General features: G+C 58.6%; 1 protein-coding gene across 3 annotated transcripts in view; it reads right to left on the bottom strand.

Moving 5' to 3' along the window:
- Positions 1 to 15,471, bottom strand: part of LMF1 (lipase maturation factor 1) — an 88,201-nt gene that overhangs the window by 53,753 nt on the left and 18,977 nt on the right. For 2 of the 3 annotated variants that reach the window (XM_053894191.1, XM_019437314.2), the window contains exon 3: positions 13,484 to 13,494. In XM_053894191.1, the coding sequence (XP_053750166.1) occupies positions 13,484 to 13,494 (11 nt within the window). Of the gene's footprint in view, positions 1 to 13,433; positions 13,495 to 15,471 lie in introns of all 3 variants that reach the window. The other variant, XM_053894190.1, reaches the window with a different exon arrangement.

Genomic DNA, 15,471 nt, shown 5'->3' on the forward strand with positions numbered 1-15,471 from the left:
AACCCAGCCTGAGGGACGCTGTACCAAGTAAGTGACCAGAACTGCTCACAACTGTCAAAGTCAGGAGAGTCCGGGAGGCTGGCACAGACCCCAGAGGGCAAAGCGGACGAGGCGTCATGCGCAGTGTGGCCCAGGAGGGGCCCCGGGACTGGGGGGCACTGGTGGGAAAGCTAGAGACACCCAACCACGGTCTCGTCGAGCTGACCGTCCCGCCAGTGCTGACGTCTCTGTTCCACCAGTTACGTGCCACCTGCGGGGACGCAGGGCTGAGGCTGACGGGGACTCTGCAACATTTCTGAGTCAGAAACTATGTCAGGACCACCTTTTCAGAGGTCCTGTTGGCACCATTTCGCCAGGGACAAGCCACAGCCTCGGGTCAGCGCCCGGCTGGGCCCCGCCCCAGGGCGGGCACGCGCCTGGCCGTCATGAAGAGGACCGGGTCTCGGGGGCTCTGCCTTGTACGGGAGCCCCCCTCACCCTGGAAACCCGGGACCAAAGTGTGGCCGTGCCACTGCTAACCCCGAAGCCACCCTGGCTCTTACCGAGGAGCACGGACCTCAGACGGCGCCTCGGAGGCTGCCTCTGGCTCCACCGTTAGTTTTCCATTTTGTGCTTTGCCTCTGGTTGCGTTCAGCCAACGGACTGTGGTCCTCTTGCTTGGCGCTTCTGTGCCCAGTTCAGGGCCGAGCAGGAGGAGGTGCCGTGTGCCCAGACCCGAGGCTGCCACGCTGCCGGGCCAGCCACGTCCCGGACGACGGCCACACGTGCCTCAACGCAGCCATCTCTCAGAAGCACCAGAACGCATGCTGCGGCTGTGCTGGCGGTCTGAGTTCCGGAGACACGTCATCGAAAAAAAAACCAATGCGTTTTCTCCATACACCAAGTCACACCCTCCGCCGAGCATAGGGCCCTGAGCTGCCAGCGGCCTTGAGAAGAGTGACAACATAAGAATGTGCCAGCCTAGAAAAACCCAGACCGCTTGCCTCCTCGCGGCATCCGAGTGTGGACCCGTGCACAGGCTCACCAGGGACCAGCCACGCTGTGATCGAGCCCCTCCCCGTCCTACGTGCTGTGGTGGTGGGGGGACCCCGTGAAGCCCCAGCCCTCATGCGCGGACTCTCTGGTGAGAGGAAGGCAGGTGGAGAGATGATAAGCCGACAGATAACGCAAAGACCCACGTCAGAGGGTGGTGGGCTGGAGAAAAATGAAACGGGGCCCGGGGCTGGGAAGCACGGCTGCGCAGGTGCAGGAGGTGGACTGGAGGGAGGCATGCGGCCCTGGGGGCCACTGTCCCACAGTGGGAGCAGCCAGTGTGGAGGCAAGTGTGAATGGATGTGGTACAAAAATTAATCACAATCCTGTCCGCACGTCAGTCTTCCGAATGTTCCAAAGCTACTCATCAAGGCTAATACCAAATGGAAAACCAGCAGTGCTCTTCCTTGTCAAAGGTATTTAATGTTCGTTTATTTTTGAGAGAGACAGAATGTGAGTGGGGGAGGGGCAGAGAGAGACGGAGACACAGGATCGGAAGCAGGCTCCAGGCTCCGAGCCGTCAGCACAGAGCCCGACGCAGGGCTCGAACTCACGAACTGCGAGATCATGACCTCAGCCGAAGCCGGACGCTCAACCGACGGAGCCACCCAGGTGCCCCCAAAGGTATTTAAATATGAGACCAACCACATGCCCATAATAAGTACAGGGATCGTGCTTTAAAAGAGGTATAAAATTCTCGGTAAGAGGACACAAGCCATTAAGAAGAGATGCGTTGTACACACTTAGGAACTATTAACGGCACTAAAACTGCACCGGTATCAGTGTCTCCATTCAATGAATCCACACAGACAAGAGCTGCTATTGTAACAGCAACAAAGCATGGCTTCCTCGCTTAAAATTTCTGTTTTAAAATATCAAAGCATTTACAAAAGAAACTGGCACACAGCTGCTACTCCAGGGCTAACCTAACAATGCCTCTCCCTGTTAGTGGCGTTGGCAAAGGTCAGGCTTGCCGATGCTGTGTTCCTCTTGCATCCAACAATGGGGCATCGGAGCCAGGAAGCTCCAGGGACACACGCCAGACTCGGGAGGTTCCAGGCCAGCCAGTGGCTGCAATGGTGTCTGAGGAGACCAAAGCCATTCTCTGGCCTCCCAGCTGTTCACTGTGATTCAGGACACATCAGTGTTTACCTGGCAGGGAAGGAGCATGGGGGCAACGGTTCCTCCTGCCTCAGACAGGCGACTGCTAACGCTGCAGAAGTAAAGGGAAGGACCCATCTCACCAGTTGCTTTTAGCTATGACCAAATGAGATCAAATGTGATAAAAAAAAATGTGATCAAAACATGGGCTTAAAAATGATTCTTCCTAAGGAAGAATAACGCTCTAGAATATACATGGGGAAGAAGGCCGTGGACCAGTGGCTGTGTCTCTGAGCCTTACCCCAGCACAACTGCAGGTACCTGTCTCTGTGAACTATAAAGATCTCGAAGATGGGAAGAAGGACAAATAGGTCAGTGGTACCCAATCTGGCAAAGAGTTAACCCGCCCCACAGTCTCCAAATCCAGAGACCTATAAAGCATCCACTCCAGGTGGTAATAGTTCCCAAGAAAAAATCTCTATGAAGGGGGTGGGGAATGGGGAAAGGAAGTAACAGATTATCAAATATGTTTCATTCAGTAAAAATCGTATCGGAAGAAGTCAAACAGTTGTGTTGGTGAATTTGGAATGAAATGTTAAAGCATGATCAGAGATGAAAAACAAAGCAAACCAAAAAAGAAGAGGCAACTATTAACTCCAGGGAAAACAACGAGTTACTAGAAACAAGCGAGCACAATTTACTGTTGGCTCAGCAGATGACATTTACACAATGTAAAGACTGAATATGAATTTCATATACTATATTTGTGACACACTTGTACTGAGATGAGGGAAAGAGAAGGATATGGGAGGGAGAGTAATCCTTATCATTCATAATAGGAAGAATATAGAAAAAAGCTTAAGTGATACACCAAGAATAGTCTCCATAAATGTATTATTCAGAAATATGGAGATAAATACCAGCAATGGTAAAAAAGTAAAGGAGTTGCTCCAGGAAACAGAATGGGGGTGAGCAGAGGTAAAAGACACTGCTGTTTTTGTTATAAGCTGTGACATACAATTTCTTCCTAGTCCACGCACATTTCTAATGTTTCTTAGAATTAGAAGAACAATCTTAAGGCCCAATTATCTGCTCACAGTGTAATAAAATCAGAAACTGGTCAACAAAAGGTACCCTACAAAACCCTGAGGGCTTGGGACTTTGGAAGCTCTTCTCTAAACAGCACTTGGACCAAAGAGACATCAGCACTGACAATTATAAAAGTATACTGTGTGCCATTATCAGGAAGACACTGGACTCTCAAACAGGCAGGGTGGGTGGCCAGAGACACAGAGGGGACTGGTCACCTGCCTCTATGCTTTCATTAGCAGGTAAGAAGAGATGGAAAATTAATGAGTTAAACAATCAACTCAAGATCTTAGGAAATAATAAACCCTTTCCTCCCAGAAAGAGGAAACAACCTATAAAAAGTAAAAATTAATGAGCTAGAACACATTTTTTAAAAAATCAGATAAAACCAGTTATTTGAAAAGACCCACCATGGAGACAACCTACGGCTGTTTTGACCACAGGGATAAAGGAGGGAACAGACAAGCACTCAGGAGTGCCCAGGAGCTGAGCTAGAACTACAGCTGGGGGTAGGGGTGGAAAGGCCACTCTGAATAGCATGCAGCCATAATGGTAACAGCAGGAGGGTGTGGGGGAAGAGTGTGTGGCAGTCGGACAGACCCTGGCCGCAGGGACTTCAGCAAGTCTCCAGAAAACAGGGTGGTGATAAAACCATGGTTCTCAACCCCCAGGGGACCAGCATCCGGGAGACTCAACAGTTCATCAGACGTGATGTCACCATCACAAACATGGGCTGACAAGAGACACTGTATTAATTCCCAAGCACATGGCTCTGCCGCATTTAATCTATAACAACTTTCCTGTTCTAAAGTCTTAAGTTGGATACAAACCCTTTTCCACATTTCTATTTCAAATCACTGGAAATAAATCCAAAAGCCCCCCAAAAGCAAATGCTAGTCAAACATCCACATCTACACAATTTAATAAAAATAAAAGGCAATTTAGAAGCATTGCAGACAAAAGCCACCCACATGGATTCAGAACTAGAAGTGTGAATAAAAGCAACAAAATGCTTCTTTTCTATTCTAGAGTTCTGCATATTAAAGAGATAAGCAAGTTTCAGAAATAGAAATGGGTAGCTAGATGTGATGGGGAAAATGGAGAATAAGCAAAATGTTAGTGATCACGTAAGGAAGAAAGGTCTTTAAAACAGATCTTCTTCTAGGTCTTAGTAATTCTCACCAGATAGTCCTAAGCGAAGAGAATGGCCCATAATCGGCCCCATCTGGGTGTGCGGTGACCTTCACCTGAGCGTGTGCGCACATGTGTTCGCACACAGATCTGAGGAGGCGTCAGGGTAAGAGAATACGGTAAGATAGGGGTTACCGGGGGGAAGGAGCAGACCGAAGATGCAAAAGACCACACTGGAAAACAGCACCATGTACGGTGTGTGCACACGAGGGAGGAGAACCCAGCACCTTGAGAGACTTGCCCAAAGGGGCCCCGGCACCCCAGACCTGACTTTCCCCCTTCAACACGCTGGGCTGAACACTGCACACCCCGGGGGGCAACTGTGCCACGTGGGTCACAGCCAGGAGCGCCTTCAGTGACCCCCGGGGCCGCAGCCCCTCAGGACGGCTCCTTCTCTCCAGGAGCATGGTCTCCCTGCACTGGTGACCCCAGGGACCGGAGAAGGGAACAGTGGTGTGCCGACAGAGCCAGCCGGGCAAAGAGAGGATGGCGGGGCCGGTGGGGGCGGAAATGAGGCAAGAATACTCCCCCTGGGGGCGCCTGGGTGGCTCGGTCGGTTAAGTGTCCAACTTCCGCTCAGGTCATGACCTCACCGTCCGTGAGTTCGAGCCCCGCATCGGGCTCTGTGCTGACAGCTCGGAGCCTGGAGCCTGTTTCAGATTCTGTGTCTCCCTCTCTCTCTGCCCCTCCCCTGTTCATGCTCTGTCTCTGTCTCAAAAATAAATAAATGTTTAAAAAAAAAAAAAAAAAGAATACTCCCCCTGGCACCCGGGTGGCTCAGTCGGTTGAGTGTCTGACTTCGGCTCAGGCCATGATCTCACGGTTCGTGGGTTCGAGCCCCACGTCAGGCTCTGTGCTGACACCCAGAGCCTGGAGCCTGCCTCGGATTCTGTGTCTCCCTCTCTCTTTGCTCCTCCCCTGCTCACACGCTCTCTGTCAAAAATAAACAAAGATTAAAACAAAATTTTTTTTAATTAAAAAAAAAAGAAAACAAGGCTCCCCCTGGATCAGGACCAGCCCCAAGACCCTGATGGAGAGAGCACCAGAAATTCCAGGCAGCCCGGGTCACTACGGAGAACACCCAACACAGGCCGACAACAGGAGGTCTCTGGGCCTCTCAGGCGGTCGTGGCCAGCCAGGGCTGCTCACAGTGGGTAAAGGGCAGAAGCCATTCAAGACGGTTCCTCTCACTCTGGAAAGGGCTATGCCTGCTAGTTGAGATGCTTCCCAGCCCACGCAGGTCACACGGGACCTCTGAAGACCACCTGGCACGGGCTTCTGTGTCCCTCCTAAGGACCCGAGCGGACAAGAGACCAAATCCAAACAATGCTGAGCGGCCAGTGTCACTGGCGGGGAGCAAGGAGAGTGCGAGCGGACACCCATGGAGCCATGCGAGGAGAGTGGCTGTGTCAAGCCCGAGCACCCCGGAAAGCACAGGGAAAGACGCCCCCGAGAGGCTGCACAGCCCGGCGAGCTCACAGGCCGGGACAGGAGAGGCTGCCTCTGATTATGGGAGTAATGCGATTACGAGAAACTGCTTTCTCGGGCTTGGGGGCTGGGAAGGGAATTAGAAGAACCATCAATTAGAGCAGAGGATATGAGATCCGGGCAAAGCGCAGAGCTGGGACACAAGGGTCTGGAGACGGTTTGGTGGGATCTGCTGTCACAGAGTCCGCCCGGCCCTCGGAGGCGGTCTAATCGCTTCCTGCAGGCGAGCTCCGCTCCAGCACTAATAGGTTTTAATAAAAACTTCCAATTGGACCAGTAAACCCCTCATTAAGCTGTTTTTAAAGCACAGATTTAAGAGCAGCAAGGGTAAGGGGTCACAAGCAGCATTTAATTCACGACGGCTGGTGGGAGGTGCTGCTGGGACAGACACCGGAGTTCAAGGGTCCAGGCCACATTCGCACCGATGCCAGCACAGGACCTGCCTGAAAAGCGCACCTAATGAGGCAGCAGCGACCGGAGGAGAGTGCCAAACGCCCGGGGGGCTGCTCCTCTGAGCACAGCCACAGCCTGCAGGGACTCGCTCGCCCCTGACGCCCCGCACGGCACGTGTGCGCCCCACCTGCACCTCTGAGTGCCTCGAAACACCGACGGTGCACTCGCGCGCCCCCCCCCCCCCCCCATAGCCCACCCACGGTCCTCCTGCTGCCATCCGGCCCTCCTGGCCTCAGGAGATGGCGGTCAGCCCCCAATCTCCTCCAGGGTCCTGCTTCCTGGCCCCGTGGCCCGCGGCTGGCTCTGCCGGTGAGGACTACACCCGGCGTTCAGCACACCAGGATAAATGAGTAGCTCATCCACTGAGCTGCTTTCCGAAACCAAGCGTCGCTGACGCATCTTGTTCTCGGCCAGACGGGCCTGCAGTGAAAACAGAACGCTCTTTTCCTACAAAGGAACGTCCCGAGCCGTGGAGCCCGCCGGAATCCTTCTCTCAGACCCCTCGCGCCCCAGGGACGGGTGCCTGGGCAGTCTGACGCAGGAGGACCCGTGCTGCTGACTTGCTTCCCGTGGCCAAGCACCGCGTGAGGTTTCAAGCCGCGAGCCGCACCTGAGGAAACGAAGCAGGCCTGGGACCGCAGCTGCCCACTGTCCCGGCAGCGCTAACGGCACTAACGAACGTCTGAGCGTTCACGCGGCCTGAGGGGCTTGTATCAGTTTCTACCTGCAGTTTCCCGCCCCAGCTGGGCTGCTGAGCCTCGGAAGGAAGGGGCCAGATCTCCACGCCCCTCAACAAAGGACCTTAACCACGACAGCACCAAAACACAAAAAACACAGCCCGTGCGGCCACAGGCAGAATGACGAAAAGCTACGGAAATACCACCCCCTTGAAAGAAGACTATGGCGTAAACCGAACGTGCTCAGGGAGCACATGCCCACGTGAACACCAAGGTTCCCGAAGCTCCTGATAGAAGATCAGTGTCGGGGGAGGTGGGGACCCGGACCTGCCTGGGAGACCGCCTGGAGGCCAACAGCAGCACATGCTGGGGTCCCTCAAGCTAAAATCGCAATCCAAGTTACCAGATCCTTTCTAGGGCCGGAGACACTCCAGAAGCCTCAGGGCCTCGAATAGCAGAGAGGTCTCATCATGTGTGTGTCTGGGCACAAGGGCCCTGTGATGGCTCAGCTCCTGGTCACGGGGCCTGTCCCCTCTGCAGCCGCCAGCTGGCCTCCCCTGGTGCCCGAGGCCGGCCCAGGCCCGGAGGGGTGGAGCCCTGCATCGGCACCAACACTGGGGGGAAGCCGCACGACTCAGTCCCGAGGACAGGGGGCCCTTCCTGGGTCCCCACCTCACCCAAAACAGGTGGCCATCAGGCCTCAGGCCACATTGGGAGGCTGTGGGCCAAGAGCAGCCCCTTCTGGGCAGAAAAGACCGGAAATACCAGCCGGCCCGGCCTGCTGGTTGCTACACGGCTTTCAAGGACGGCACAAGGGCCCCACCCTGAGCTCATGATCATCAAAGAGCACTTTCCGCTGGGGAGCAGGAAACAGCACTTACAGGGGACCTGAATTAATTACCTTTACACCCACTCTTTGAAGTAAGAGTTACCAACCCAGTGGCCTTCAAGGCACAGCCACACGGAGAGCCTCGGCAGAGAAACAAGCGGCAAAGCAGCCTCCTAGCACCCGGTTAACAGTGGCCTTCATATGTCCTGGAGCAAACAGCCCTACTGTCCTGACCGTCACCTTAGCCGGAGTCCCAGCCGGCTGCAAACAGGCACTCGAGGGCCCGGGTCCCGGGACAGCAGCAGGTGCCACTGACGATGGGGAGCGGGCCCTCAGGACCATGGAAAATGTTCCAGACACTTGGACATCCTGAGAAACGTGTGGTCGTTCTGAACAAGGGGAAGGTGCTAGAAAGAGGACGTGGCCCCGCAGCCCTCCTCCCAAACCGAAGGGAGTTATATCTCACCTACCACGTCCTTACAGGGTCAGAGAAGGCGGCAGCTTGAGTCCGCAGAGGTAAACAGCCGTGCCCACTCACGGCCTGGCCGGCGAGCGCCCAGAACTTCCCACGGGGGCGGAAGCGGGCTGTGCCGTGCGTGCCCAACGTGGCTGCCGAGCGCTTGCCGTGGCGCAGGTGTGGCTAAGGAGCCGCACCTGGTCTCACCTGACTCTCATCAAGCCGCCCCGCGACGGCTGGTGACGGAGCAGCTCCGGGGGCCGCGGGCCGGGGCCCGAGTTCTCCGGGAACGTGTACCCCGTGCAGCTTAGCGCTCGGTGCGAGACCCAGTGCGGGCGCGGCCTCGTCAAAGTCCACTTTGCAGAATAGAGACACGATAAATGTAACTAAAACGAACCCAGAACGGCGCGTACACACAGGCCCAGAGGGCCTGCTCCTCGTAAGAACCGAGTTCCTGCGGGCAGCCCCAGGTGAGGCCGACGGGCCCCCGCCCGGAGGCCTGAGTCCTTTCCGTTTGGTGGCTCTGGGGCTTGGTGGCCGGGCCGGTGGCTGCCGTCCTGTGAGATTAGCGAGGGAGAGAGCAGCCTGGGACGCCGAGGGGCCGCACCAAGCGCACCCCACACGCCGCCTTCTTCCTCGGGGGCCTGCTTCCACGGGAGACGTGTCAGCAGCGCCACCGGCTCCCGGCGACACAGCTGGGGCTCACGAGCGCCAGGTAGCGCCCACGGATGCACAGATGGGGGGCAGACTTGTTTAAACTCGGAGCAAAACGGTGGCTGTTTGCCCGAGTCTCCCGACGCCAGTGTTCCCGCCGAGGACGCCCTCGCGGCCTCACAGATGCCCGCAAGGCTCGGGCACCGCCAACCCCGGGGACCGGAGGGGCTGGGGCTCTGGGCTCTGCCTCCATTTCCCACGTGAGGCCTCCTGCGGCCCCCTCCCCACGCAGCTCTCCTAAGCGCGGGGGCTTTGGCAGAGGGGCCGGCACGGGTCTCCCAAAGCCTCGTCGCCTCGGGGGGAGGCAGGCCGCGAACCTCGGCCAACACACCTGCCGCTTCACCGCCACAGGCGAGCGCGTCCTCTGGCTTCACGACTGCCGATTTTATGGTAGCTATGGTAATCGCCCCGGATTCAGGGCACGGGCACTTTTCCCACCTGGAAAAGGAGTTAGGGTCTGCCGGGTCTCAGTCACAACTGGAAAACAACAATACTCCTGCAGCCGCAGGTAAATCAAGCAGATTTTAGCAAGACGAGAGGGAGAAGGCAGGTTTCTTGGAGGAGTGTCTCGCAGTCACGTGGACCCTAACGCTCTCGCCGACGGCGAACTTCACGCCCAGACTTCTAGCCTCCCCTGCTCCCAACCGCATGAGGCTGGCAGGGTACTAACTCGCTCTTACGGTTAAGAAGCGCTCCACGGGCAAGGGGGACGGGGAACCATCCCTGCTCTCTTCCGGCCGAAAAGTTCAAGACACAAGCCCGAGAAGGAAGGCCGCACGCGGACGCAGCTGGCCGCCCCTGACACCGAGGGCGCCCGGCCGGCTGAGAAGTTGGTGAGGGACACGGGCCCAGGGCAGATGGAGAGCCTCACTTTCGATTTTAAATTTCGACTCCGGCTTTGTCACCCACCTTTTAAGGTAATTCAAGATCGGAGAAACAGTCCGTGTTTGCGTTCCTCTTGCCAGAATCCGACACTCTTCCTTCGAGTTGATGCCCATTTCTGTGACTTCAAGCGTCTCTGCCTGCAGAAGCCCTCAGCAGCCCCGGCAGAGCAGCGGGGAGAGCCCGCACGTGCCTTCCTGTTGAGGACGCGGCGTGGCCGGCCGGGGGGTCCTCCCTCCTCTCTGGCACTGACAGGGGTGCGCAGTGCTGTGCCTGTGGCACCGCTGGCCGCAAGGAAGCTGCTCTGGTCCTCTTTGGTCCTGACCCATCCGACCATGACGTGCGTGGGAGGGTCTGTGGCATGCGCCTTTCATTCGGGTCTGGACAGTCCTCAGCTTCTATTCCTTCGACGTTCTTCTGCCTGCTGTCCCCGCTGGCGTGCGCCCCGCCCCACTGCACGGCCAGCAAGGACACCCTGTGCCCAGCGCCCCTGCCGGCCCTGTCTGCTGCTCTGTCGGCCGGGCGGGGCGGTGCGTCTGTGCGTGGGCACCGTCGTGGCTCCTGCTGGGGCAGACAGACCCACCCCTTCCTTTCCCGACGGCTCCAATATCGGGGTCACCCCTGCTGCCTGCAGGCTCCTTTTCCCCCTGCGTGCGTACATCTAGAAATTCTTGTTTAGGTCAAACGCTGTGTAGAGAAACGGTGGGTCCGGAGAGGAAGTGATTACCCAGAAGTGAGCGTCTGCAGTGAGGCTGTGGTCCGGCAGGGAGGGTCGGCGGGACGGGGTCATCTGGCCGGAAAACCGACTGTGCTCTGTGAGCGACCCCAGCACGGGGCCTGGGGGCAGCCTCTCCCCATGGCCCTTGCCCACCCGTCAGCAGAGGAGGGCCCTTCCCAGCCTCCTCCTGACCCCCTCCAGCCCACTGGGCAGCTGAGTGGCAGCACAATTGCGGCCCCTCACCAGGACACGGCCTCTGCTTCAGCCCCCCTCCCCGGGGCCTCGGGGCTTGATGTCCCTGCCCCAGGGCAGTCTGTTCCCTCCAGCACGGGCCACCAGGGAGACCCTCTTGGGCTTCCTGCCCTGCCTGCCCCAGTCCTTCTCGCGTGCCCAGGGAGGCCCGCAGACCGGAGCTCGGAGCTGCCACGTCTGGGACAGTTGCGGGGGCCTCTCCTTGCCAACCCCCCGGGCTCTCGGGCTCAAAGGTGAAACCAGTCACGGCCCCACGCTCCTGAGTGGGCGCTGGGGGTTCAGACCCTGCAGCTGCTCCACTGACTGGGCTCGCGTGGGTCAGGCCACGAGGTGGTCTCGCACAGCACCCAGCCCCCGCTCCCCGTGGGACGGGAGGGACGGCTGTCGGGGACGCTGTCTCCTTCTCAGCGTACTGCTTGCAGATGGCCAGGACGGGGCTGGTGTGCTTGTGGGTGTCCCAGGGGGCCTGAACAGGACATACGTGATCCCCGGGGCGGGCCGCTTCCTGCCGGACCTTCAGCCAGACACCTGGCAGCCCCCTCAGGCCATCCTCGCCAGCACCCCTCCTGCGTCACTCGTGGTCCCGCAGGGGACGGCCTGCGTCCCCGCCAACTGCCGCTTGTGCTCTCAGGAATGAGGACACGTGCCCCATGTCCTGGCCGTGCCGGCTCCTCACCTCTGTCTGTGCTGGCACGAGCACAGCCCCCGGCCTCTGGCCCTTGTCTAGGCCGTGCTCCCCCCACCGTCCCGCCAGACCTCCGTGTGTCCGATGGCATCAGGGCGTTCTGTCGATCTCCTCTTCCAGCTGGAACGTGAGTCTGTGACGCCGATGCCATCGCCGACGTGGTCTTTAGTGCTACGCTTCCTGTCCCTGTGCCCCCCTCTGTCTTTCCAGATCACTTGGATTTCTCAGAACACCACTTTGTCCAGCATTTTACCTGCATCTCCACGTGTTTCCGGTGACTGCTCGAGGGGTCACAATACGCACCCTGAACCCTCCTGCACTCTCCTCGGGGTGTGCAGCTCCACTCGCAGCATGGAAACCCACGACCACGCGGGTCCACCTGCCGCCCTGCGAGCCCCGTCAGGCCCGTCGCGTGCGTCCGCTCTGGGAGCGTCACGGGTCTCAGAAGGCAAACGACTTGTTTTGCTTTAAACAGTCAGGCGTGCCGCAGACGAAGCAAGAACAGGAAGCGGTCTTCCACGCTGACCCGCGGACTCCGCTCTGGGCTCCACACGCCTCCCGGAGGCCGGGTCTTCCCTCCCGTCCCTCCCGGCCACCCGGGGCAGGGAGCGCGCCTCGGCGGCACCCAGTCCCCGACACAGGGCCCTGGCTCCCGGCTTCCATTTGAGGCGCCGGCTCACCGGCCCTGAGCCCTCAGGGCCGCTTCCAGACCCGCGTCCAGACCCACCTACCGCTCTCAGGACGCTCCCTTTCCCTCGGTCAGCACCACCCAATGCCGCGGGAGACACAGTTTCCTTCCCTCGCACGCCGTGTGGACTTCCCCGGGCTTCTTGCATCTGTGCAGTCGTGTCTCCAACCAACGTGGGGACGTCGCCAGCTGCCCCTCGTGCCGGGGCTCCGCACACATGCCGCCAGCCTCCGAGCTCTCCCCCGGGTGCCTGAGCTCTGCGCGGCCTGGGGGGGGGCTCTAGGCCCCACTCCGTGCCACCGTCACCCAGCCCCTCTGGGAAGTCCTTCATTTCACACACCGTAGTCTTCAGTTCTCGACTTTCCGTCTGCTTCTTTTCTCATCTCGTCGGTTTCTCTCCTGAGAGCTCTTCTCATTCTTCAGGGCCTCAGTGCAGTCACCAGTCCCCACAGCTGCGCTGGGCTGGCCTGAGGATGGCCTCTGTCGACGATCGTTTCCCTCCAGGACGGGCCTGCCGTCCTGGCCCGTTGCTCCTCGTGCGGTTGGGGATCGTGCTGGGGCGCCGAGGGCGGCACGGTGTGGGGCGTGTGGCTCTTCGCGTCCCCTTGGAGCGTGCTGACGTGTCCGTGTATCAGCAGGTGAGAAGGTGAGACCCACAGGTGGGCTCTGCTGGGCCCTATCCACCGGGGGGCCCCCTTGCCTCTGAACAAACACTACCCACGCGCTCACGGTGGGTGCAGCACTACCTACACGGCATGGAATCACTGCCCGACGTCCGCCCCTTACCGAGCAAAGAAATCGGACCGCCGCGGGCTGTCCCACCGCCCTCAGCCCTGGGTGAGCTCCTCCTCTGCCCAGGGGTGTCCCGGGCACTCAGCGCGGCCTGGGGGGGAGAAGGGTTGGCCTGCAGGACGGCCTGACCTTCACCCAAGGAACAGTGTTGATCCGTCAGGACACTGCGCGCTCGCTGCGGTGGGGCCACTCGACCAGCCGTCTGACGCTGCCTTCTACCCACAGCACACCCCAGTGTCACGCGTGCCCAGATCTGCACGGGGCCGGCGCTCCGGGCACAGAAGCCGGCGTGGGCCAGGACTCCAGGTTCGATCACAGACATCGGCCAACGTGGTGACAGACTCTCAGGCGAGGCGAGAGGCAGAAAAAGCACACGGGTACATACCCCACACACATGCCAAACTCCCACGGCGTCACTTTCTGATTTCCACTTACCAAACGAATACCTACAAAACAAAAGGAGAAACACGTATCAAAATTTTGCCTTGCTTTGTCAAAAAACTTGCAAGACTAAAGCATCCTGCTACCCAGCTAAGTAAAGCCCACTTCAGTGACCCCAGGACACCGTGGGTCAGGTCACAGACCCCATGGGCACTAAATGTGGGGAAGGTGGGCATAAGGGGGACCCCCTAGGTGCTATGTGTGTGGCCAGAAGCCCTGTCTGCCCAGGCCCTGCCCCACATATGGGGTCCCAGCCCATGCTCACAGCCGGCCAATCAAATCTTTTAGGGGGGCACTTGGGTGGCTCAGTCGGTTAAGCGTCCGACTTCGGCTCAGGTCGTGATCTCACGGTTCGTGAGTTCGAGCCCCGCGTCGGGCTCTGGGCTGACAGCTCAGAGCCTGGAGCTGCTTCGGATTCTGTGTCTCCCTCTCTCTGCCCCTCCCCGACTCATGTCTGTCTCTTTGTCTTTCTCTCAAAAATAAATAAAAGTAAAAAATAAATCTCTTGGAAAAAGGAAACGTAATAGTGGATATCTGGCAGTAAATAGTTTCTGTACATAGTCAAACACCATGGAATGTCATACCCTAGAATCAGAAAGTTCGAAGGGCACCCAGTACCCTGAGCACAGATTATCAGAAAGGGGACCCTACAAGGAAGGGCGGCCTTCACTGTGGAGTGCGTGCCCAGGCGCAGGCTGCTGCCCCCACGGAACGGAAATGGCCCCATTCCGCTCCCTGAACCTCCCAGAACAGAGGCAGGAGTCCGTGTCTGTGCATCAGCTCTCTTTTCAGTCAGTGCTCCGTCAACGCATCTGGGCCCCAGGCAACGTTCAAGGCGGACGTGGGTGGCGGGGCGCAGGCCGGGGCGGCTGGTGGCGGGCCCTGCGGGGGGCTGCTGCGTTTAGGACAAAACGAGGCTTGCATCGTCCACCGTCCGGAGGGAGCGGCCACGCAGCGCGCCCTGTGGCACCAACCGTGACCCCCGCACCCCCCGCGGCCCTCTGGCATCTGCTCTGGGCGCTCTTTGAAGTGCAGGCTCTGTCCTCTCTCTCCAAGGGACGTGGCAGAGGCGGCTTCCTCCGCAGGAAGGACCCCCTGAGCCTCCCCGATGCCGGTCCAAGTTTCTGGAGATAATCCTTTCTTCTTTGGGGGCCAGGAAGGTGGGGAGAGAAAGGGACGGCTGCACAGCCATCCTGACTCGCTACAAAGGGCCCTTGAGGAGTACTGCCAAAGTAAAGCACAGATAAAAGGATCGGAAAGCCGACGTTGTGGAAAGTTGATGCTGGGGGGCAGCTGGAGTGAAGTCACGGTCGGGGCTCCCAGGGTTCTAGCAGGTTCCAGCGTCCGAGACAGAAAGAGCCGCTGCAGCGAGACCCATCTTTAAAACCACTTAAACTCATGCAGTAGCGGCTGCTGAACTCTAGCTGTCTCGTCACACGTCGCCGGTTCCCGGGATGGTGAAGCCCCAAGAGCAAGAGGGCAGACACCCAAAGTCCCCACTGATGTGACCGGGAGACCCGCCTCCCCTGCAGAAGCCTCCCAATACCTGGCTCCCCGCCGCACACCTGGGCTGTGTGCCCAGACTCGGACAAACTGACTTCACCGCGGACAAGGTCACCCAAGGGACCTCACCGGGCGGGGAGGGTCAGCAGTGGCACAGATGAGGCTCGTCAGTGGCACTGACCACCCGTGTGATGTGATGTGACGTGACGTGACGTGACGAGATGGGTGCACGATCTCCGTGGCCTTCTCCCTGAACCCACAACCCAGCCCAGTTGCGAGAAGAGCGTCAGACGGGTCCCGACCCACAGCATCCCTGACCAGTCCTGTAAGCTGGGGGGTCAGAGACACTGTCCCAGCCCAGAGGAGCCTAAGGGGATGTGACGCCCAAATGTCCTGTGGCTCCTGGGGGAGGGGGATCCTGGGACAAAAGAGGTCAGTATCAGTCTGACAAGGAAGAGGTTGACAATACACGAAACTGG

Source organism: Panthera pardus, unplaced genomic scaffold, assembly GCF_024362965.1.
Source record: "Panthera pardus isolate Hobbes unplaced genomic scaffold, ASM2436296v1 HiC_scaffold_4, whole genome shotgun sequence".
NCBI lineage: Eukaryota > Metazoa > Chordata > Mammalia > Carnivora > Felidae > Panthera > Panthera pardus.